General features: G+C 37.2%; 3 protein-coding genes and 1 pseudogene across 3 annotated transcripts; all 4 read left to right on the top strand.

Moving 5' to 3' along the window:
• The first annotated feature begins 1,095 nt into the window (after positions 1-1,095).
• On the top strand, positions 1,096-3,673 carry LOC140957583 (dnaJ protein homolog; annotated as a pseudogene).
• A 984-nt stretch (positions 3,674-4,657) lies between these two features.
• LOC140957703 (dnaJ protein homolog ANJ1-like) lies at positions 4,658-7,678 on the top strand. The gene is made up of 6 exons (XM_073415054.1): positions 4,658-4,866; positions 5,882-6,047; positions 6,145-6,286; positions 6,404-6,680; positions 6,782-6,980; positions 7,080-7,678. Exons 1-6 carry the CDS (start codon positions 4,717-4,719, stop codon positions 7,397-7,399), a joined length of 1,254 nt encoding a protein of 417 aa, XP_073271155.1. The 5' UTR covers positions 4,658-4,716; the 3' UTR covers positions 7,400-7,678.
• Positions 7,679-21,856: 14,178 nt separating this feature from the next.
• LOC140957216 (uncharacterized) lies at positions 21,857-22,408 on the top strand. The gene has a single exon (XM_073414351.1). The coding sequence runs from the start codon at positions 21,857-21,859 to the stop codon at positions 22,406-22,408; it is 552 nt and encodes a 183-aa protein (XP_073270452.1).
• Positions 22,409-23,736: 1,328 nt separating this feature from the next.
• Positions 23,737-24,555, top strand: LOC140957215 (uncharacterized). The gene has a single exon (XM_073414350.1). It carries the CDS (start codon positions 23,737-23,739, stop codon positions 24,553-24,555), a length of 819 nt encoding a protein of 272 aa, XP_073270451.1.

Below are 24,555 nucleotides of genomic sequence, written 5' to 3'. Positions count from 1 at the left end.
TAGCCCAAACAGTGAATTGCTGATCCAACTTAAAGCCTAAATCAAGGAGTTATGGATCCAACAACAAAGGCCAAGGAGAGAAGCCCAACAAGTTACAAAGTCTATTATTATGGAAGAGTCGGACAATCTGTTATGCATGGGCAAATGGAATACATCATCGGACAACAGAGGAATAAATTTGGGGTGTATTGTATTTTGTTGAGGAGGAAGTCTCTTGTGATACGGTCTCACGAATCTTTATATGTGAGACGGGTCAACCCTACCGATATTCACAATAAAAAGTAATACTCTTAACATAAAAAGTAATACTTTTTCATGGATCACCCAAATAAGATATCCGTCTCACAAAATACGATCCGTGAGACCGTCTCACACAAGTTTTTGCTATTGTTGAGAGTGGCTAGCATAGCTTTTTTTGGGACACTTTCAGGTGTTATAGAAAATTGGGGCAATAGCAAATGAACTAAATTTACCTGAGGGAACGAGGTTGCATATATTGTTCCATGATCTTCAAACAATCAGATCAACTATTTTTTTAAGAAAATGATCAAGTGTATTTTACAATGAAATTTGCGATAACTTTTAATTTTTAACATATAAAACTTGTAGATACTAACAAACAACACTACTCAAATAAATCAAATATGTTTTTTAAGAATTCATGTACATGTGATCACACTGGAACAATTTAAAAGTAACACATACAAAGTTTAAATTACATTATACTGTTGCTTACATGTAGACCAGATGACCTCAGATAACTTTGATTTCAACTTTAGAAGCAACCTAGTGTCGTGTGTACATGCCACACGTTTTCTAGAAATAATAAAAGTCGTTAAAAACGTGGTCACTTCGATAAATTTATCAAAAAATCATCCGTTGAAACATCTACACCGTTGATTTTAATCGACCGACATCCTACTTTCACACTAAACAAAAATTAAATTTTTAATTTAAATGAGAGAGCGCAAAAAGAGAGACCAAATACAATATGACTATATGAGCAACCCGCCAGTCTAAATTCAACGGTTAGGATCTGTTTGTTTCTCAATATCCACCGTGGAAAAAGAACTATATATAAAGCCATAAGCATCTGCCCTACTTCGAAAAATTCAGTTGGCAGCCTCTTTCTTTCCTACCTCGAAGAAATCAATTCTGTTTCTCGTTTTGGTTGCTTATTAGGTTAATTGATTCGATACTAGGTTTGTTTGATCGGGATCAAGGATGTTTGGGAGGGCGCCGAAGAAAAGTGACAATTCGAGGTATTATGAGATTCTCGGGGTGCCCAAAACCGCGTCGCCTGATGATTTGAAGAAGGCGTATAAAAAAGCAGCTATTAAAAATCATCCTGATAAGGGAGGTGATCCCGAGAAGGTAATTACACTGAATTCCTTTCGTTGATTTAGATTTTTGCTGGTAAATTGGGTTAAAAATTGACACGGTGGATTGATATATGATTTCAATATGTTCGCGATTGTTGTACTTTATTGATTATTTGCTGATTCTTAGTGGGCAGACGTGATCTCTGAGTGATGAAAGTTTTTTATTTTTTATATTTGGCGTTGATGGGCTTTGGATCTCAAACATAGTAGTTTACAAGTTTGGCAGTTGTTTAATGCCTAGTATAACTTAAGATTTGTGAATAATGATTGATATTGAGCGATTTGTTATATCGCAACTGTGATGCACAATGCATCTTCACATCAGGACTAGTTAATGTGATTGTCGACCAATAAGTGTTTTTCTTTTTGGGTTTTTGCCTTTGCATTGACAGGTAGTGTAATGGATCTATTAGCTGTGTGGTATTTAGCTTGTGATTGTGAGAAATTTTTGTGATAGAGCTTTATCTTGGTTAATATGCTGTGTGTTTCTGTCGTAAGACTCGTAACTTTGTCTGCGAGCTGTTTTTTATTATTGTTATTATTCACTCATAATTGAATCCTAACGAAATGGGATTTATGATGCAGTTCAAGGAGCTTGCCCATGCTTATGAGGTGCTCAGTGATCCTGAAAAACGTGATATATACGATCAGTATGGTGAGGATGCGCTTAAAGAAGGAATGGGAGGCGGTGGTGGCATGCATGACCCATTTGATATCTTCTCATCCTTCTTTGGTGGGAGCCCGTTTGGAGGTCTGGGACATTTTCAGTACACATTGATTTCACACTTGCGTTTTTACTTTATTTGGTTGCTAATCTTTTTTAAATGCTTGTGTTGGTGGTACCAGGGGGTGGTAGCAGCAGAGGTCGAAGACAAAGGAGGGGTGAGGATGTAGTGCATCCGTTGAAGGTGTCTCTCGAGGAGCTGTATGCTGGAACAACTAAAAAGCTTTCACTATCCCGTAATGTACTATGCTCGAAATGTAATGGGTATGGATTCACCCTCTTTTTTGTGCTGAGTGTGTTGCTGTGGAATTTTGTTGGTTGCACACTTTACTTCTTTCTATCTTGTTTTTAAACTTACCTGTTAATCTTCAAATTCTGCAGGAAAGGATCAAAATCAGGAGCTTCAATGAAGTGCACAGGGTGTCAAGGATCTGGTATGAAGGTCACAATTAGGCAGCTTGGGCCTGGAATGATTCAGCAAATGCAGCATCCTTGCAATGAATGCAAAGGCACTGGAGAGTCTATTAATGATAGAGATCGTTGCCCACAGTGCAAAGGTGAGAAGGTTGTTCAGGAGAAGAAGGTCTTGGAAGTCCATGTTGAAAAGGGCATGCAGAACGGACAGAAAGTGACATTCCCAGGAGAAGCTGATGAGGCGGTATGTTGGCTTATCCTTCTGTGTTCTTTAGTAAGATTAATTAATATGCTTGCTGAATTTTGCAGAATTAACATGTTCTCAAATTTGTGATTCTATTGCAGCCTGACAGAGTCACTGGAGACATAGTATTTGTACTTCAGCAGAAAGAACATCCTAAATTCAAGAGGAAGAGTGACGACCTTTTTGTGGATCATACACTTTCCCTGACTGAGGCATTGTGTGGATTCCAGTTTGTATTAACTCACTTAGACAGTAGACAGCTTCTTATCAAATCACAACCTGGGGAGGTCTTGAAGCCAGGTAACACGTTTAGTTTTAAGCTCTGGATCACGAACAATCAATGTACTAGTTTATACGCATTACTCACATGTTTCTCTTTGTGCATAATCTTCTTGCAGGTTCTTACAAGGCCATTAATGATGAAGGAATGCCAATGTATCAAAGACCATTCATGAAGGGTAAACTGTATATTCTTTTCAACGTCGAGTTCCCAGATACACTAATTCCAGATCAAGTTCAGGCCTTGGAGAAAATTCTTCCTCCCAAGCCTGTTTCACAGCTGACAGACATGGAAATCGATGAGTGTGAGGAGACTACTCTGCTTGATGTCAACATTGAGGAAGAAATGAGAAGGAAACAGGCTCAGCAGCAAGAAGCTTACGATGAAGATGATGATATGCATGGAGGAGCCCAAAGAGTGCAATGTGCTCAGCAGTAATGATTCAGAGGAGGCAGAGAGATGATCGTCTGAATTAGAGGTGTTACAAATGTTATCGGAGTAGTTTTTATTTCTTGAAACTATGTCTGGCCCCTAGGATTGTGATCTTTATGACTGCATAATTCTGTCATTGTCTACATAATAATCCCGTACTGTGGATTTGTTTTGCATGTACGGAGAACCATATTTAATGTGATTGACATATTACTTCCACTAAGCCTCGTGTTACCAAGGGGGGGATTTTTTTTTGTTGGCTAAATTTTACTATTAAAAAATATGACAAAAATCAGATGGATGTATATTATGTTGATATTTTACTCTTATATCTTCTAATTCAATTGTGTTTTTATTATTATTATTAATGTTAATCTTGCAAATGATAATACACATTTTAACTAAATTTGACATAGAAATTTTGATGGGTGAATGAATGATTTAATTTTTATTTGTCAAGTAGCTTTAAAGGTTAAATCTATTTATATTATTTTCACGCCTTAATTTTCTAAATAAAAGTTATTTACAAGAATAGTGAACGTTCCACATGGGTTGCTTTTGGGGCCAATTTTCAGACACACGTGTTCAAATCTTCCACACTCTCTGTCAATTACCATTCACATTCAAATGGTTCGAAATACCAGTCCGAGTAGAAACAATCCATGTAATAATAGCAAATCGAGCACGAAATCGATCAGTAAATGAGAATTACTTCCTTAAATGCACGCAATTATTCACAGCAAAGCTCTTCATAAGATAGATTTCACAGTCGACCATAGTATCATTTGAAATTTATTATAATTTATATAACTAATATGTAATATATGAGACCTATTAGTTTATTGTTAATCATCAAATATAATCGAAATTTGTAAATTTTAAATATTTCCATCCAAGCGTAATATAGATTACGTGGCAAAACATCTCACTTACAATACAGAGACGTAAGTTCTAATCACACATGATTCGAAACTAGATCTCACCACCCCACTCGGTACTTGTAAATTGTACTAAAAAAAATAAAATTAATTAAAAGGGAAAGCGGAAAGAAAGAGATGGAGAATTCTAGATCCTTCTACGAAAGCAACCCGCCAGTTTAAAGTTTAACGGCCAGGATCCGTTTGTTTCTCAATCTCCACCGTGGGAAAGCACTATATATATTCATAAAGCCACATACACTTACCCTATTCAGAAATCAGTTCTTCGGAAACAAAGAGGCTGCTAACTGAATTGATCAAGGATGTTTGGGAGGGCGCCGAAGAAAAGTGACAATTCGAGGTATTATGAGATTCTCGGGGTGCCCAAAACCGCGTCGCCTGATGATTTGAAGAAGGCGTATAAAAAAGCAGCTATTAAAAATCATCCTGATAAGGGAGGTGATCCCGAGAAGGTAATTACACTGAATTCCTTTCGTTGATCTAGATTTTTTCTGGTAAATTTTGTTAAAACTTTACACGTTGGATTCATGTATGATTTCAATATGTACGCGATTGTTGTACTTTATTGATTAGTGCCGATTCTTAATGGGCAGACTGATCTCTGAGCGATGAATGTTTTTTTTTTTTTGGCGTTGATGGGCTTTGGATCTTAAATATTGTAGTTTACAGATTTGGAAGTTGTTATTTAATGCCTATTCAAACTTAAGATTGTTTGTGAAGAATGGTAGATATTGAGCGATTTGTTTGACAATTTTTCTTTTTCGAATTCAATATCTGACATTCGTAACCATCGAAGTACATACAAATTTATTAGCATATAAAGGCACTTTCAACATCCCATTAATCTCAATATCGGTTTTGGGACCCTTGGACGACTGCGCACGACTAAAAAATATTCAAATTGGGTGAAGTTGAATTTCAAGAAATACATTTCATCAGATTATTGTACGTGTATAGAAGCATTAATTGAATGTTTTTAAACTACAACATGGTGTGTTTTGGATTATATAAAATCTTATCCAAGAACAATATTTGAACGAAAATGACACAAAATCAATGAATTTCATTCATACCTCTATTAATGCTGAAGTCCTACTTGAATACCTGGGGTTGTCGTGAGATTTATATATCGAAATCTTTCCAATTGAATTGGCTATTAAGTACGAACAGTTTGTTTGCAGTTATCGCAACTGTAACACACAATGCATCTTCACATCAGGACTAGCGAATGTGATTGTTGGCCTAAAAGTGTTTTTCTTTTTGAGTTTTTGCCTTTGCATTGACAGGCTGTGTATTATATCTATTAGCTGATCGGTATTTAGCTTGTTATTGTGGGAAATATTGTGATAGAGCTTTCTCTTGGTTGGCATGTTGTATTGTAGTTATAATTTTGTTTGGGAGCTGTTTTTTATTATCGTTATTATTCGCTCAGAATTGAATCCTACTGAAATGGGTTTTACGATGCAGTTCAAGGAGCTTGCCCATGCTTATGAGGTGCTCAGTGATCCTGAAAAACGTGATATATACGATCAGTATGGTGAGGATGCGCTTAAAGAAGGAATGGGAGGCGGTGGTGGCATGCATGACCCATTTGATATCTTCTCATCCTTCTTTGGTGGGAGCCCGTTTGGAGGTCTGGTACATTTTCAGTACACATTGATTTCACACTTGCGTTTTTGCTTTATTTGGTTGCTTATCTTTTTTCTAAATGCTTGTGGTGTTGGTACCAGGGGGTGGTAGCACCAGAGGTCGAAGGCAAAGGAGGGGTGAGGATGTAGTACATCCGTTGAAGGTGTCTCTTGAGGAGCTGTATGCTGGAACAACTAAGAAGCTTTCACTATCCCGTAATGTACTATGCTCGAAATGTAATGGGTATGGATTCACCCTCTTTTTTGTGCTGAGTGTGTTGCTGTGGAATTTTGTTGGTTGCATAATTTACTTCTTTCTATCTTGTTTTTAAACTTACCTGTTAATTTTCAAATTCTGCAGGAAAGGATCAAAATCAGGAGCTTCAATGAAGTGCACAGGGTGTCAAGGATCTGGTATGAAGGTCACAATTAGGCAGCTTGGGCCTGGAATGATTCAGCAAATGCAGCATCCTTGCAATGAATGCAAAGGCACTGGAGAGTCTATTAATGATAGAGATCGTTGCCCACAGTGCAAAGGTGAGAAGGTTGTTCAGGAGAAGAAGGTCTTGGAAGTCCATGTTGAAAAGGGCATGCAGAACGGACAGAAAGTGACATTCCCAGGAGAAGCTGATGAGGCGGTACGTTGGCATATCCTTCTGTGTTCTTTAGTAGTATGAGTTAATATGCTTGCTGAATTTTGCAGAATTAACATGTTCTCAAATTTGTGATTTCTTTGCAGCCTGACACGGTCACTGGAGACATAGTGTTTGTACTCCAACAGAAAGAGCATCCTAAATTCAAGAGAAAGAGTGATGACCTTTTTGTGGATCATACGCTTTCCCTGACTGAGGCATTGTGTGGATTCCAATTTGTATTAACTCACTTGGACAGTAGACAGCTACTTATTAAATCACAACCTGGGGAGGTCACGAAGCCAGGTAAACATATTTTATTATAAGCTCTGGTTCACGAACAATCAGCGTACTAGTTTAATAGCACTACTCACACGCTTCTCTTTGTGCATGATATTCTTGCAGGTTCTTACAAGGCCATCAATGATGAAGGAATGCCAATGTATCAAAGGCCATTCATGAAGGGTAAACTGTATATTCATTTCGACGTTGAGTTCCCAGATACACTAATTCCAGATCAAGTTCAGGCCTTGGAGAAAATTCTTCCTCCCAAACCTCTTTCACAGCTGACAGACATGGAAATCGATGAATGCGAGGAGACAACTCTGCATGATGTCAACATTGAGGAAGAAATGAGAAGGAAGCAGGTTCAGCAGCAGGAAGCTCATGATGAAGATGATGATACGCATGGAGGAGCCCAAAGAGTGCAATGTGCTCAGCAGTAATGATTCAGTGGGGATACAGAGATGATCTTCTGAATTAGAAGAATGTTATCGCAGAAGTTTTTGCTTCTTGAAACTATGTCCGACCCTGAGGATTGTGACCTTTTATGACTACATAATTCTATCATTTTCTCTATGAGTGCCTGGTGTTCTAGTTTTGGCTTTTCGCAGTGTACAATATGGCACGTTGCCCCTTCTGTGGATTTGTTTGGCGAGTATGGAGAACCATGTTTACTGGGACTGACATCGTTACGTAAATTTCTTGAGTGGTTTGCTCGGGTACTCCAATGTTTTATCATTTGAACTCAACTTTAATATGGATTTAAGACATCAGGCGTAAAAACATGCGTAGAAACTGCGGCTCTTTGTCTACCAACATGTTAAATGGTTGCGTGTTCCAAAACATTTAGTGGCAGAAGGATGAATGCCACATCATTGTAGGTTAAAGGACTGTTAACTTGCGAGAGGGAGAGCGCCATTTTAGGAAATGATCGAATTAGTATTTAGTTGACCCCTTGTAAAGAAATTAGAAATTTGATAAAATTCAATGGATCTAATTAATGGCAAAATTGAACTAATAAAATAAACAAATATTTAACAAAACGAAGAGCATGATCACATCCTGGTTAAATCTCTGAAGAATACAACCACACAAATGATCAAGATCATAAATGTCCGTTTTTCAAAATTTGCAAAACTAAATGTCACTCAGCCCGTGTAGAATATACTTCTACTGCTCATTATGCTTTGCAACTGTTCCGAGTATAATTGGGTATTGGGACCTTCGCTCTTCGATATGAGATACAAGATGCCGATCGAGTCCATCTCCGAGCACGGTAATGTATCATGTAAGTCCTGGAGTGTTGCAGAAAACCATGCAGTTTCACAAGTTTTTTTTGACAATTCCAACCTTCTTCTGCAAATACCATAGTATCTGAGCTGTATGGATCCTAGCTTTATCCACCGATCGAAACTTTTAGAAGAACAATAAGTTCTCCTGGATCATAATTGTTACCAAGATCGGATCTGCCATCTTATGCATCGATCTGGGAAAATTGGTTTCTTGAATCCATTGGACTAAATCAACGCCACCCGCCTCTGAGGATTGACCAGTAATCAGCTCAAGAATGACCAACCCTAGTTGAAAGATAATGTGTTTACATTCTTGCTTTGTACATCATATAGCGCTAGCAATAGACGAATTATAAACCGGTAGAGCCTTAAATTCGCATCAAGATGAGGTAAGTTAAAGTGATATCTTTTGAACAGCAAGAAGAGGTTGGCAGTGTACGTATCATGATTTCCAGCAGAACCAAGAAAGCCAACATCAGAAATCTGTATTTAAGGGGTCGTATAATTATTCTGATTGTCTCTTTTGGACAGTTCTATAACGATCGTTCACTTAGAATCTTTTAAAAACTATCTTTGGAATCAAGTTTTCATCCAACAAAATTGTAAACGCCCCAGATTCGACGACTGTCCTCACTGTACCAAGACGAGTCTTTCCAGCGTGCTTATGTCCTCACTCACACGCACCCTGGGAAACTTCCCAGGAGGTCACCCATCCCAAAATTGCCCCAAGTCAACCACGCTTAACTTTGGAGTTCTTATGTGATGAGCTTCCGAAAAGAAGATGCACCTTCGTGATATGAGTAGTACAAATCAAATCTTTTAAGCCCTCTTCAACTGTACAGTCCATTACATTGAACAGTCTCGGAATCCCTCTCATTCCCGTGTGGGATCGGTTCATTCATGTTCCCTCCACCTAGAAGCCTGCCAGGAGCCGCTCATTGTCCGTGCAACTGATGCACCGGCGATCACCCCCCCTCTTCGGCCCCGGGCCTCAAAAAAATGGTTCTTGAACTCAAGGAGACTAGATAACCTGGTGGATCACAGAAGAAATGCAAATATTCCTACATCATGATATGGTTCATCAGATCCTAAGTGTTAACCTCAACTTTATATAGACAAAGATCAATCGTTTGAAATGTAAGTGAAGAAAACAATGCAAGTGTAAATCGTATGGTTGATTATTGCAGTAGAAGGTTACATACAAGGGGCGGATAAACTTTAAGAACTAACCAATGGTTATCTGCAGCCTTGTTCGCCAATTTAACGGAGTCTTGAGGGGATTTAAATATGAGGGAAAGAATAGTTATGCATTTTGTCATTTTTCATCTCTTTTGTTGAGAATACTAGCAGTGGCTAGGGGACCAATTTCATTGCTTGTACAGAGATTCATCTCGGGGAAATACTTCATTTTATTTAAATCAATACAATATCATATATTACAGCACTATTGTTTGAGTGTGTCCTCTTATTTTGTGGCTATTGAAACAGTGAGCTCAGACACTTACAGATGTTCTAAACATGGAGATAAAAGCTCAAAGACAAAGACCCGATTCAGAATATTCTTATGAGAAAGGATGTAATTGATTATGACTTATCCCATTATTTAGAAAATCAAAACTCAAGAAATATTAAGAAATAAACCTTAGCCAAATTAATACCTCTTATAACCGGTGGAACACCTGTTTAAAAAATTGCTAACAATAGTGTAGAAACGAACTTGTAGAGATAAAGCAATAACCGAAACAAATATGTTGTTTACAGTATGATTATTGTGCAAAAGAAAACAAAACCAAACCGAGACCTATAGCGTGTACAGTTTCCTTAAAACAGATTCGTCCCTTCCAGTATGTGTTTTGAAGATCGTCTTGAACGTCTGTTTCCCAGGATACAACGGAACAACCAGCAGTGACTTAGCAAGAGACACTACTACGGCGAACTGAAAACATACATTTACTTTATCACCGAGATTTAACGTAGGCCAAATGAAAAGATAACAATAACTAATGCAAGAGAGTGCTTGAAAGATATAAAATTTTCATGTATGTGAAATTAGGAAATGAACCCCACTATTTATAAGCTCCAAAATGCACACCAAGAGTCATGCAAGATTAATTAACTCAATTAATCTTCTCAATAACTCAAGAATATGAAGAGTCAAAACTCTTCGATAACGCAAGAATGTGGAGAGCCAAAAGACACTCCCACATTCATAAGATATAATTTTTATTCAATCTTTAAATTTACTTTAAATTTCCAATAATCCCCCACATGAATGAAAAGAGATACAAATCTTAGTGACAAAGTTCTACAGTTGAATCCTGCATAGGATAGTTAGGTGTTACCCTTTGAACCTTCCCTTATGAAATATATTTGCTTTACTAGCTGACCAGTAGACATGTTGTCCTTGAACTGTTCTACTGTTTATGTAAATTAAGATATATTTCACATAAGACTCTCCCTGATAATATTCAGTTCTCATGATCGTGTTCATTTTGGCCATGAACACACGCCTGGTTCAACGAGAGGGTCTAGAATTGAGCCCTGCAATTCCTTCGAAGCAGTCCCACTTATCTCTCACATAGGTGATTCTATATTGCTTCTCATCAGAATCATTAAAAGCCGTAAGCTTATCCTCAACATTCACTGTTTTATAATAGGAATGGACTAGGGATAACCCCCACGGTGATATACCAAATCAGTGCGATTAAGTTGTCCCATTGAACCTAGTTATTGGGATCTCCAGTCAGCGTAGGTTGGGTTTTCTTTCACACCAATTTATTCTATAGGCTTGAGCCCCATTCCCCTTTGACGATTTCGCAACTAACTCTCTGTTTAACCCCTTGGTCAGTGGATCCGTTATATTATCCTTTGACTTTACAAAGTCAACAGAGATAACTCCAGTTGAGAGTAGTTATCTAATGATATTATGTCTACGACGTATATGCCTAGACTTATCATTATACATATTATTTTGTCCCCTTCCAATCGCAGATTTGCTATCACAATGTATACATATAGCCGGCACTAGTTTTTCCCATCTTGGAACATCTTCTAAGAATTGACGCAGCCATTCAGCCTCTTCAGCACACTTGTCAAGAGCTATAAACTCAGATTCCATCGTTGATCTAGCTATTATAGTTTGTTTAGAAGATTTCCACGCAATGACTGCACCTCCTAAAGTGAATACAAATCCACTTGTAGATTTTGAGTCTTTCATTTCAGATATCCAATTTGCATCACTGTATCCTTTAATAACAACAGGGTATCTGGTATAGTACAGCCCATGATCACGAGTGGATCTTAAGTATCTTAACAATCTGATAATTTCTTTCTAGTGTTCAACTCCTGGATTATTCGTGAATCTACTCAATTTGCTTACTGCATATACTATGTCTGGTCTTGTACAACTCATTAAGTACATCAGACTTCCAATGACATGAGAGTATTCTAATTGAGACATACTCTCACCTCGATTCTTTGATAGATGTTGACTGGTATCTATCGGGGTTCTAACCAATGCAGAGTCATCCTTATTGAATTTATCATGTATTTTGTCAACATAATGTGACTGACTTAGAACTAGCCCTTCTGATGTTCTATGAATTTTAATTCCAAGGATTACATCGGCTAAGCCCAAATCTTTCATGTCAAATCTTGAGTTCAATAACTTCTTGGTGGATTTGATCATCTTATCATTATTACCAATGATAAGTATGTCATCTACGTAAAAACATAAAATGACATATCAATTTTCAATGGTTTTTTTTATGTATACACATTTGTTACATTAACTAAATTTAAATCCACTTTCCATCATGGCTTTATCAAATTTTTTGTGACATTGCTTTGGTGCTTGTTTTAAGCCATATAGAGACTTCACCAGTTTACAAGCATTGTTTTCTTGCCCAGTCGCAGAAAATACATCAGGTTGTTCCATGTAAATTTTATCTTCTAAATCTCCATTTAGAAAAACTTTCTTTACGTCCATTTGGTGTACTTCAAGATTCCGCAAGGCGACAATCGCAAGTATCACACGAAAAGAGGTTATTCTCGATACAGGAGAATATGCGTCAAAGTAATCAAGCCCTTCACGTTGATGGTGACCTTTAATTACCAATCTGGCTATATACTTATCTATGGTTCCATCTGATTTAATTTTCCTTTTGAAAACCCATTTACAGTCTAGTGGTTTGCTTCTTGGAGGAAGATTTACTAATTCCCACGTATGATTTTGTAAAATGGATTCTATTTAGGAATTGATGGCCTCTTTTCATAGAGGTCCCTCAGATGAACTCATTGCTTTCTTGAGGCTTTGAGGTTCACTTTCCATCATGAAAGTAATGAAATCCGGACCAAAGGATTTCTCAGTCCTAGCTCTTTTGCTATGTCTAGGTTCAATATCTTGATCAAGCTCTTGTTCTTTATCAATTGTCTCATATAATCTTTTGGATGAACTTGGTTCTTCCTTAGATTTGTATTGAAACATGTGTTCAAAGAACGAAGCATTTCTTGATTCCATTATCGTACTCTTGTGAATATCAGGTATTTGAGATTCGTGTACAAGAAAAAGATATGCGCTACTGTTTTGAGCATATCCAATGAAAATGCAATCAACAGTTTTTGATCCTATTTTACTTTCTTTGGAGTGTGTACTGCTACCTTGGCAAGACACCCCCACAATCGCAAGTATTGGTAGGAAGGACTTCTACCTTTCCATAACTCGTATGGACTTTTATCTTGTTTCTTCCGGGGCACCTTATTTAAAAGGTAATTTGCTGTTAAAACAGGTTCCCCCCACATGTTCTGTGGTAAACCAGAACTTAATAACAACGCATTCATCATTTCTTTTAAGGTGTGATTCTTTCTCTCTGCAATGCCATTTTGCTGAGGAGAATAAAGTGCAGTTCTTTCATGTTTGATACCGTGTTGAGCACAAAACTCAACAAATGGTGATTCATATGCACCTCCACGATCACTTCTTAGTACCTTAATTTTCTTGCTAAGTTGGTTTTCAACTTCACTCTTATATTGGACAAATTTGTCAATAGCTTCATCCTTACTTTTAAGAAGATACACATAACAATATTTTGTGCTATCCTCAACAAAAGTAATGAAATATTTATTTCCACCACGAGTTTGTACACCTTTTAAATCACATATATCACTGTGAATTAGATTAAATGGTTCACTATTTCTTTCAATTGTTTGAAAAGATGATCTCGTTAGTTTTGCCTCAACACAAGTTTCAAATTTGTGTTGTTTATCAATTTGGAATGCAGAAATACTTTTCATGTTAATTAGTCTACGAATTGTATCATAATTAACGTGTCCAAGTCTACCATGTCACAGACAAGAAGACTCAAGCAAGTAAGCAAAATTATTAACTTTATTCATCATGGGCTTAATAGCCATTACATTGAGTTTGAATAACACATTACAAACATAACCTTTGCCAACAAACATTCCACTTTTCGACAAAACAACCTTATCTGACTCAAAGACAATGCGGAAACCATGCTTGTTAAGAAGCGACCCGGGCACCAAGTTCTTGAGGATGTCAGGTACATACAACACATTGTTCAGAGTCAGTTTTTTCCAGATGTCATCTTTGGAACAACTTTCCCTCGACCCTTGATTTTAGAAGTAGCGGAATTTCCCATGAATAGTTTTTCACCATTCTCAGATTCTTCAAGAGTAGCAAATATCTCCTTGTCCGAGCAAACATGGCGAGTGGCACCAGTGTCAATCCACCACTCTCTTGGGTTTGAACCCACCAGATTAACTTATGATATTACAACATAGAGATTCATGTTCGGAACCTCCTGAGAAATGTTCTCTACCACATTTGCCTCTCGGTTTCTTTTCGGCTTCTTACATTCAGAGGCCTTGTGACCCATACCATCACAGTTGTAGCACTTTCCAGAGAATTTTTTCTTCGAAATGCCTCCCTTGAGTCCCATGCTCAACTTTTTGTTGGAGGTGGAAAAGGTTCTCTTTTTCGAGTTTTGACCATGCTCGACAACATTTACTTTAGCAGCAACAGGAGAAAACAATCGTCTTTCCGAACTCTTGTTGTCTTCTTCGATGCGAAGTCGAATAATGAGCTCTTCAACATTCATCTCCTTGCGCTTGTGCTTCAAATAATTTTTAAAATCCTTCCAAGCTGGTGGTAGCTTCTCAACAATAGCAGCCACTTGGAATGATTCGCTCAAAGTCATCCTCTCTCCGTGAATCTCGTGAAGAATCACTTGGAGTTCTTGAACTTGGCTGATAACCGGCTTTGAATCCACCATTTTAAAGTCCAGAAAGCGACCAACAAGAAACTTCTTGGCCCCTGCATCCTCGGTTTTGTACTTTCTGTCAAGGGATTCCCATAGCTCTTTAGCCGTTTTCTTTTCGCAAAACACGTTGTAGAGAGAATCGGCCAATCTGTTTAGTACATAATTTCGGCATAAGAAATCAGAATGATTTCATGCCTCCACCGCACTAACAGATTCAACATCTCCCTCACCCTCATTAAGTTTAGGAGCATCTTCAGACAGGAATCTGGCCAGGTTCAGCATCGTCAAGTAGAACAGCATCTCCTGCTGCCACCTTTTGAAGTCCACATCGGTGAACTTTTAAGGTTTTTCATCGTAACTGGCTGGGACAGCAACCGTAGCAGCACGTGGGGTAACATGAGGGAAAACTTGAGTCGGCACAGTAGGGACAACATGACCAGTTTTCCTTTGCACGCTGGTTTTAGTAGCCATATCGAAACAAACCACGTAATGAGTGAATCTGTTTTAAGTTTGTTAAAAAAATTGCTAACAACAATAGCGTAGAAACGAACTTGTAGAGATAAAGCAATAACCGAAACAAGTATGTTGTTTACAGTATGATTATTGTGCAAAAGAAAACAAAATCAAACCGAGGCATGTAGCGTGTACAGTTTCCTTAAAACAGATTTGTCCCCTCCAGTATGTGCTTTGAAGATCGTCTTGGACGTCTGTTTCCCAAGTTACAACGGAACAACCAGCAGTGACTTCGCACGAAGCACTACTACGACGAACTGAAAACGTACCTTTACTTTATTACCGATATTGAACGGAGGCCAAATGAAAATATAACAATATGTAATGTAAAAGAGTGCTTGAAAAAGATAAAATTTTCATGTATGTGAAATGAGGAAATGAACCCCACTATTTATAAGCCCCAAAATGCACACCAAGAGTTATGCACGATTAATTAACTCAATTAATCTTCTCATTAACTCAAGAATATGAAGAGTCAAAACTCTTCAATTAACTCAAGAATGTGGAGAGCCAAAAGACACTCCCACATTCATGAGACATAATTTTTATTAAATCTTTAAATTTACTTTAAAATTTCAAGAACACCCACTAAGCGCAACTATGTGGCGACAAATTAAGCTGTTAGCTTACATGTTCAACGAGCTAACTTGTGCTTTGGTTTTATTGATTCTGAAAGGACTGGTGATCATAAAGTTACATGAATTAATATATTGTGTGTATTAGAAGTTAGTGTTGTGCTCGGATGTTGTCAACACCAGCACACAACATGCATCAGAAATTAATTATTAAACACAAACTTAAACTTTAATAAATAAACACCAGATTTAAATTATGCACAATTATAAAAACTTGTGAAATGCCTCATGTCAAAAAAATTCAATAGAAAAATATGTAATTTGTTTACACAAAACAACACTAGTGAAAATAACAAAACTAAATTACTTGACACTCCAAGTAATTAAAATGCATCAAAATCAACCAAACTCAAAACTAGATGCATAAACCGAAGTTGCTTAAAACAAATAAAAGAACACTCTTCGATCAACACTCTGCGTCAGTCTTGTTCTTCAAGTGTTTTCAACACCAATCAACAACAAGCATAAACACGAATCAATCACTCAAATCCTTCATACGAAAATCTTCAATACTGAACTTGTGTATGTTCAGAAAAACTCCAGCAGCTGCGCAAAATGATCAACCGATCACACGAAAGCTTGTCATCAAAATAGGCCCGACTCTCGTATTTTTATCTATGCAAGAACTTCTCTGCCGACCTTCCCAAAGAGATTCACACAAAAAGCTCACAGTCTCTCTGAAAAATCTTCTTTCCAACTCTCTCTTCGCGGCCGTGAGCCCCTCCATATTTATATCCAATGCTTGACCTAAAAACAATTTCCTAAAAGAGTCCTAGAAAATTTGGAAATAAGATTTTCATTAGGGATAAAAATCTTTTAAAAAAGGATAAAATATCTTAGAGATAAAAATCATATTAAAAACAAATCTTATAATATCTAGAGATAAATCAAGCAAGATATTATCATCTAGAAAGACAAAATCTTAAATTGATATTTTCAATTTAGCAAAAATAAATAAAGAACAAAATATTCCTTTCAGATTCTTATATAAAAACAATATTTATTTTTATAATATTTTATAATTTTATCTAATTTTAACATTTACTTTATCTGTACTCATGCAAGCTGCATAGATAAAGTAATTGCATATACAACAGATATAAGTAAGATTTCGGAACTTATTAGGAAACATATTATATATTCTAAACTGGTTCCTAGTCGATTCAGCTTTCTAAAATAAGGATAAAAACTGTTCGCGATTCTAACATCTGTGATGTAAACGTCACGTTTTATTTGTAGGGGCACAGAGATATCCATTCATACATATAAGTGATCATTTGATGATACACTCAACAAACATTTCTCGGTTTTTCCAAGTGGTTAAGACTTATCAAATTTAATAGTCCGTTGTTATGATTGTATAACATTAGTCATTTGACCCAGGAGAACGTGAAGACTCTACGTACGAGTATGCAATTTGATCTGTTTACTGACTTGATTGAGGGTCATCAGGTGATGAAGTTGGGTGTAATTTCGAAATACATAGGAGACAATGTATTATAGTCTGGGATTCACCACTTGCTTACGAATGAAGATATCTTATGTGATTTAATGAGTGAATAGTACAAAAAAATATCTAGTCAGAGTAAGACATGTACATTTTGAAAAGACGTTTTATCAGTTTCATATACCATGTCTCTATTATTACTCAAAGATGCATCACATCGTTGTCGAATTCATTTGTAAATCTCGATATACCAAAGGATGCAAATTCGATCGTGATATATGATTTGAAAGGACAATATTGAACCTTAACCATAACTTAAAGTTTTTGCATGCACTATTTAAGGCCATTAAAGAGGCCATAAACATGGCTGAAAATTGTGTGTAATCCCCTCCTTTTCTAACCTATAAATACCCCCAAGAGTTGAAGGAAACCACACCAAAACAAGGCACAAAGCTGTCCATTTTCGAGCTCCCCAGCTGCTATTCTCGAGCGTCGGTTTACCTCCGTCCTACCCACATTTTGTCCCAAATTTTGAGCTGAAGTTGCTGCTCAAGTGCTACACTATCTGAAATCGAAATTCCAGCAACGTGCCTCGGATTTGCAGCAACCAAGTCTTGTACGAGTTCGAGCGGAATTCCTACCACAAGTTCCTCAGGTTTTAATCCAAAGAATAGAAAAGTAAGTGGGTTTTTGCTATACTCTTACGTACACTTGCATTTCATAAGTGTACTACTCGATATAATATCGACATACTTATTCTTCGTAAGTATGTCCACATTTGCTTAAAAATACATTATGTATATTTCTTGAAATTCGATCGGCATTTTATATTCGTTCCTATTTGTTATGAATATCCTTGAACAATTTGTTGTTGGCTATTAGCTATAATATTTGAAAGTATGTTTGAAATATTTGAAATGCACTGTAATGATTCGAATTAGAAATGACAAGGAAATTCCGATATTTTATATGTTTTGACCTGGATGTGGTGGAATATAATAACCGTTCATCTGGCTTCACCCCTTAGAGGAGAAATATATATGGGACTGATAAGTAAACCATGAAAATGAGATGATTTTCAGTGCTATGTTTGTAATTTATTCGTATTTGCTTCAACATGCTTATGATTGAAATTATGATAATGTATTTGTATAATTATAACCTTTATATTTGTTATGCACGATCCTCCCCCATTTACTGAGTATTTCCCAAATACTCACCCCTTACATTCCCACCCAGAGAAGAACGATGAACAAATCGAAGATAAAGAACAAGAATATTTTTGGGGATGGTGATTAAGCTAATCCAATTCAATTCCAGTCTTGTCATTATGCCTTTTAGTTGTATTATCGTGTTTTACGCTTCCGCATTTCGTTTCAATCGTATTGTAAAGACGATTATTGATTTATATAATAGATCGATTTTTGGCTATTTGATGTACTACGTAGCTTGTTGTTATACGATTTTAAATTGTTAAACAACGCCAATGACATGTCTAGGTTTCGGAGCGTGACAACGATGCTGCTAGACGCTCTTACAATGATCCGAAGGATGTAATCAGACTTGAGTTCTAACATTCTTGATCAAAGATTTGATTAAAAGAATGAGACTAATTAGGGTAAGCCCAAATAGGAACAAATGTTGCTTTAAATCACATGAAGTTGTGAACACACGACTAGCTATATCCTTGAACTATTGAGGCTCACACAAGCGTTGGATTCTGTGTTCCCGTGAGATGGTCAAAATCAAAGAGTTGAATTTGACGACTTGTCATCCTATCTGTTTGTACTTTGTGCTCACAACTTATTTGCACTAATAACTTCGTATGAAATAAGGGGCTGATTCGAGGGTAACCTGGTTTTCTTCAGGACAACTATGGAAGAGGGGGTGTGAGTCAAAGAATGTTTATATCTCTATGAGTGTGCTTCCGGTCAACTTATTAATTATGAGAAAACCAGCCCTCTCTTTTAGCCCAAACACAAATCCATTGTCAATTGAGACATTCAAATCAATAGTTACCATCCCAATGATTCAAGGTCGTGAGCTGTATTTAAGACTGCTGACAGTTTCATTAAAGTGTAAACGGGAAACGCATCGGCACTCTTGGGATTCCCTTTGGAAGCCTAAATTGAGGGGGTTTGGGTTTCCGGAAGATGGACGAATTGAATCGAGCACTCCTCGCGAAACAAATTTGACGTATCATCTTATATCCGGATTCATTAGCAACTCGAGTTCTCAAGGGCCGTTACTTTAAATTTGGGAATGTCATGAATGCAGGATTGTGCAGCAATCCATCTTATATTTAGAGGTCACTCCTTTGGAGCAGACCCATTCTTGGAAAAGGTTTGATTTGGCGAGTTGGGAATAGCAAATCCATACATATTTTTGAGGATAAATGGATACCTAGATTGTTTTCGAGAGTGGGAGCCCACTAGGGTATGGCAGAGGGATTCAAAGGTGAGCTCATGGCTGGAACCATGAACTTGTTTTGAACAATTTCAATCCTTATGTGGCCGGATAAATACTTAAGATAACTATATATGTCCAACATTCATGTGATACTAGTTTTTGGCGCTTTGATAGTAAGGGACAATATTCTGTACGAGATGGGTATCGGCTACAAAGAGGGTTATTCTCACCCCCTGAAAATTAGTGGAGCACGCACTTCATTGTTGGTGGTCCTTCCTTTGGAGTCTCGCCCTTCCACCTAAGGTTTGAATATTTGGGTGGAATGTGTCTCGAGATATCATCCCTGTTGGGTCGATAAATCAGAGGATATTATTATTGATTTTGTGCTTCAGTAATATCAATTAATTTGAGAGTGCAATCTTATGCTTTTAGTGGNTGTGTGTGTGTGTGTGTGTGTGTGTGATATTGTAACAAGTGACCACACACAATCCTACGTTTAGAGTTTGAGAGAACACCGGAGAATGCTTGGAGGTTTGGAGCGTAGATCTAGTGCAGAGAAAGATCGAATACACGCTTCAAAGGTAATCTCTAATTTTTGTGTGTTGTAATTAATTAATTCGTGTTAAATACGTAGAACAATCGATCCTGTGAAAGAAGAGATGATTGAAATCACAAGAAATTAATTTTTGTGATATGATCTTCTCGATCTTGGCTAACATATGGTATCAGAGGCAGGGGTTTTGATATTGTTTTGCGTATTTCGAATTAATTAATTATTTATGCATGTTTTAGTTTAAAGCGGTGTTAGATTTATGTGATTGTGGTTTGAATGTATTGATTTATTTAATTTTTGAACAGTTTATGGCCTTAGTTTTTGGTGAAATTGTATTTCGTATTTTCGAGTCTATAACCAAGGGGGTGGATTACGACTCTATGTTTCCCCTTGTTATTTTTCGTGCAATTTTGTTGTATTTTTTCGGATTTGGGCTTTTCTGTTTCTGATTGAAGGACGGGAGGGCTGGATGCAATTCAATTAAAACTACAAGGAGTGCCATGGAAATTTCGTCCAAAAGATTCCAGGGACCAGAGTGCATCTTCTTCAAATAGTCAGGGACCTGTTCTGCAAATTCCGAAAACTTCCATGAAAAAGCAAATCTGGATGGGAAAATCGGAATCACGTGGCCGCGAGGATGGGGAGTGTATGCGAAGGTGGTTTACGGTCCATCTCATGCGTCGTTCTTCACGGTGGAGCGGGCGCGATTGAGATGTGAAAATCGCCATCGGGCATCTATTTTCGGTTTCGAAATGGATATGGTGTCTCGGTGATTTCCCAGTAACCGGCGCGGTGGAGATCTTCAATTTCGCACGTTTCCGGCGACTCCAGCGGCGGAAATTTTTTTAGGGTTGCAGAAGACGAGTCGCGGGTTCGGGTCGCGGATTCGGGTCGGATCTGGAAAATTATTCATGGGCCGGACCAGGGTGCTGGATTGATTACTTGGCCTGGAAATTTTTTTTTAAAAAAAAATTGAAGTATTGGGCCAAATTGGGTTCAATTAGATCTTTAATTTTTTTGTGTCTAGGTTGGGCCATAAATTTGTTCTTGCTTATATTTGTCATTCATGTATCATGCCATATAGATTGCATAAACACCGCTTTAGGTACCATATTGTCATGCATAAAATTTTATTTATTCTATTTTAGAGAATAAATATTTTGATTAATAATTGAACTATTTTAAGAGTTAAAATAGTCATGATTTTATTGATCGGATAAAACCCAAAATTAAATTTAAATATTAAGTGTGAGAGGGTATATTTTAAATAAGCCCACGGTCTCCCTTATTAGTCCATTAGTAAGAATATATGTATGCCTTGTGCCAATTTTATTGGTCTCCCTATAGGAGGGCTACATTGTTTTGGTTACTTGATTGGACCTATTATTTTATAGTAAAATTAATTGTGACCACCCTATAGGTGACATAATTAATTTGGTACTTGATAAATAATTAATTTAAGGGTATACACTTAAGTCAATGATATTGTGAGAATTTCCTATAGAATATTTTTACAATATCTTTTGATGGCCAAAATCAAGCAATACTAAATTAATATTGCATGAGTTGCTAGATATATTGAATTTAGTGGGAGGGTCCCAGCCTAGCTATAAATAACATGTTTTTTCCTAAAGAAAATATTATATATTTTGGAGTTTTAGGTAAATTGCAGTGTTGTAGTAGTTTTTGGGATCTACAAATGCATTTCATTCATAACACATAATTTTATTTATTGCATTGCTCATTTAAATTTATTTTAATTTCAGAAAAATGACTGAAAATTCACTGTCTATGATATTAACCAACAACCAACTAGTTGGAGAAAATTACATTGATTGGAAACGTAATTTGTTGATTGTCTTAACTGCGGAGAAACACAAGTTTGTGCTCAATGAACCCTGTCCATCGGTGCCTACGACGGAGTCCACAACAGCTCAAAGGCAGCCTTATGATAAGTGGATCGGTTCTGATCAGATGGCCAGTTGCTACATTTTGGGATCCATCTCAAATGTGCTACAACAGAAACATCAGAACATGGAAACTGCTACAAAAATCATGGATAGCCTCCAAGAAATGTTTGAGCATCAGGGACGTCAGGCACGACAAGCAGCCATTAGAACCATTATGAACATGCGCATGAAACCTGAGACGCCCGTGAGAGATCATATGCTTGCATTGATCGCTCAGTTTAACGTGGCTGAGGTGTTAGGGGCTGAAATCAAATCAGAGACTCAGGTTGACATGGCACTTGAGACTCTCCCTGAGATGTTCTCACAGTTTAAAGTTAGCTATAACATGAATAAGCTAAATGTCCTTGACTGAGCTGATGAAGGAACTTCAAAATGCTGAAAGTGTTCTTAAGACTAAAACTGGTGATGCATTTGTTGTTGCTTCTGCTGGGCCGTCTTATTCCAAGCAGAAAGGTAAAAATGGGAATAAAAGAAAGAAGCCCAACAAGAAGGGACACAACAAAAGAAAAGAAGGTCAAAGTAGATGGCAAGCCTAAGGGAAAATTTTTCCACTGTGGAGAAAAGGATCATTGGAAGAGAAACTGCCAAGAGTATCTAGCTTCCAAGAAGCAAGCTAGTGGTGAATTATCTTTTATTGAGTCTTATTTAGTGGTTGATTCTACTGATACTTGGATTGTAGATTCTGGAGCCACTAACCATATATGCAATACTTTGCAGGGGTTCCAAGTAACCAGAAGCCTCAATGAAGGGGAACATAATCTAAGAGTTGGCACATGGGCTGTGGTGTCTGTAAAAGCTGTTGGAAATGTTTATCTTTATTTTTCGAATAATAAACATTTGGTTTTAAGACATTGTTATTATGTTCCGGAGATTACTAGAAATTTGATTTCTGTTGCTTTATTGTTTAGACAAGGATATTATGTCCATTTTTCACAAATGGTGGTTGATATTACCTTGAATAAAGCCCTTATTTGCAAGGGACATTTGAATAACGATTTGTATGTCTTAAAACATTATGACAGCTCTTTGCATCACATTGAATCCAACAAGCGAATTAAATTGTCTCCCACTAATGAAACTTATTTGTGGCACTTGAGACTTGGTCATATCAACCTTAATAGAATTCAACAGTTGGTAAAGGATGGTCCTTTAAGTAATTTAAAGGTGGAATCCTTGCCTGTATGTGAATCCTGTTTGGAAGGTAAGAGGACTAAGAGATCTTTTAAATCTAAAGGACATAGAGCCAATGAAGTATTGGAATTAGTGCACACTGATGTATGTGGACCAATTAATGTACAAGCTAGAGGAGGATTTGAGTATTTCATCACCTTCACTGATGATTACTCTAGATACGGTTATGTTTACCTAATGTCCCACAAATCTGAATCTTTTGAAAAGTTCAAGGAGTTCAGAAATGAAGTGGAAAAACAATTAGGTAAGAGCATAAAAACATTTCGATCAGACAGAGGTGGCGAGTATATATCCAATGACTTTAGAACATAGTTATCAGATAATGGGATAATATCCTAATTGAGTGCACCTGCTACACCTCAGCAGAATGGTGTCTCTGAAAGGAGAAATAGGACTTTGTTGGACATGGTTAGGTCCATGCTAAGTTTCTCTAAGCTCAGTACATCTTTTTGGGGATATGCTATCCAAACTGCAATATACTTATTGAACATGGTTCCTTCTAAATCTGTCTCTAAGACACCTCTTGAATTATGGAATGGGTTCGTGCCTAATCTAAGACATATTCGGATATGGGGATGTCATGCTTATGTGCTAGAGAGAAAGATGGATAAAATGGAACCTAGATCAGAATTATGCATGTTTGTTGGATATTCTAAGGGAACAAGGGGATATTACTTCTATAGTCCTCAAGACAAGAAAATATTTGTAAGTACAAATACAACCTTCTTAGAGGACAAGCACATAGAAGAAAGTGAATCAAAGAGTAAGGTTCTTTTGGAAGAGATTGCTAAATCATCTACTCCAGAGATCCGCACTGAACCTACTCAGTTTGAATTCACATTTCTACCACCATTAACCACTGGTTTCCAAACAAATGAAGTGTTAGAAGACATTGGTTCCAATGATCGGTCACCCCATCATATCCAAATGCAGAATGAAGGAAATGATCAAGAACAGAACTTAAGACAACGACAATCAATACCAATCAACCAAGAACCTCCACAACTTAGACGTAGTGGGAGGGTCATTCGACCACCTTCCAGATACTTGATCTATGGAGAATTGTTTGATGCGGTTTCCATTGAACAAGAGGAGGATCCCATCACGTACAAAGAAGCTATGGAGGATGTTGACGCTGACCAATGGAGGAGTGCCATGGAATCAGAAATGAGATCCATGTACACTAACTCCGTCTGTGTCTACAAGAGAAAGAGAGGAATAAACGGAAAAATAGAGACCTTTAAGGCTAGATTGGTAGCCAAAGAGAAGGAATCGATTACGATGAAACCTTCTCACCTGTGGCTATGA

Source organism: Primulina huaijiensis, chromosome 14 (genome assembly GCF_012295235.1).
Source record: "Primulina huaijiensis isolate GDHJ02 chromosome 14, ASM1229523v2, whole genome shotgun sequence".
In the NCBI taxonomy this organism is placed as follows: domain Eukaryota; kingdom Viridiplantae; phylum Streptophyta; class Magnoliopsida; order Lamiales; family Gesneriaceae; genus Primulina; species Primulina huaijiensis.
Note: the sequence above shows the minus strand (reverse complement) of the source record. Positions and strands in the feature narration are given on the sequence as shown.

What these genes read in the sequence shown, in the direction of transcription:
- LOC140957216 (XM_073414351.1), top strand. Translation starts at nt 21,857, where the DNA reads ATGACTGAAAATTCACTGTCTATGATATTAACCAACAACCAACTAGTT.
- LOC140957215 (XM_073414350.1), top strand. Translation starts at nt 23,737, where the DNA reads ATGGTTCCTTCTAAATCTGTCTCTAAGACACCTCTTGAATTATGGAAT.
- LOC140957703 (XM_073415054.1), top strand. Translation starts at nt 4,717, where the DNA reads ATGTTTGGGAGGGCGCCGAAGAAAAGTGACAATTCGAGGTATTATGAG. An exon ending in AGGGAGGTGATCCCGAGAAG is followed by an intron (nt 4,867 to 5,881) that starts GTAATTACACTG and finishes TTTACGATGCAG; the next exon opens with TTCAAGGAGCTTGCCCATGC. An exon ending in TGGTGGGAGCCCGTTTGGAG is followed by an intron (nt 6,048 to 6,144) that starts GTCTGGTACATT and finishes TGTTGGTACCAG; the next exon opens with GGGGTGGTAGCACCAGAGGT.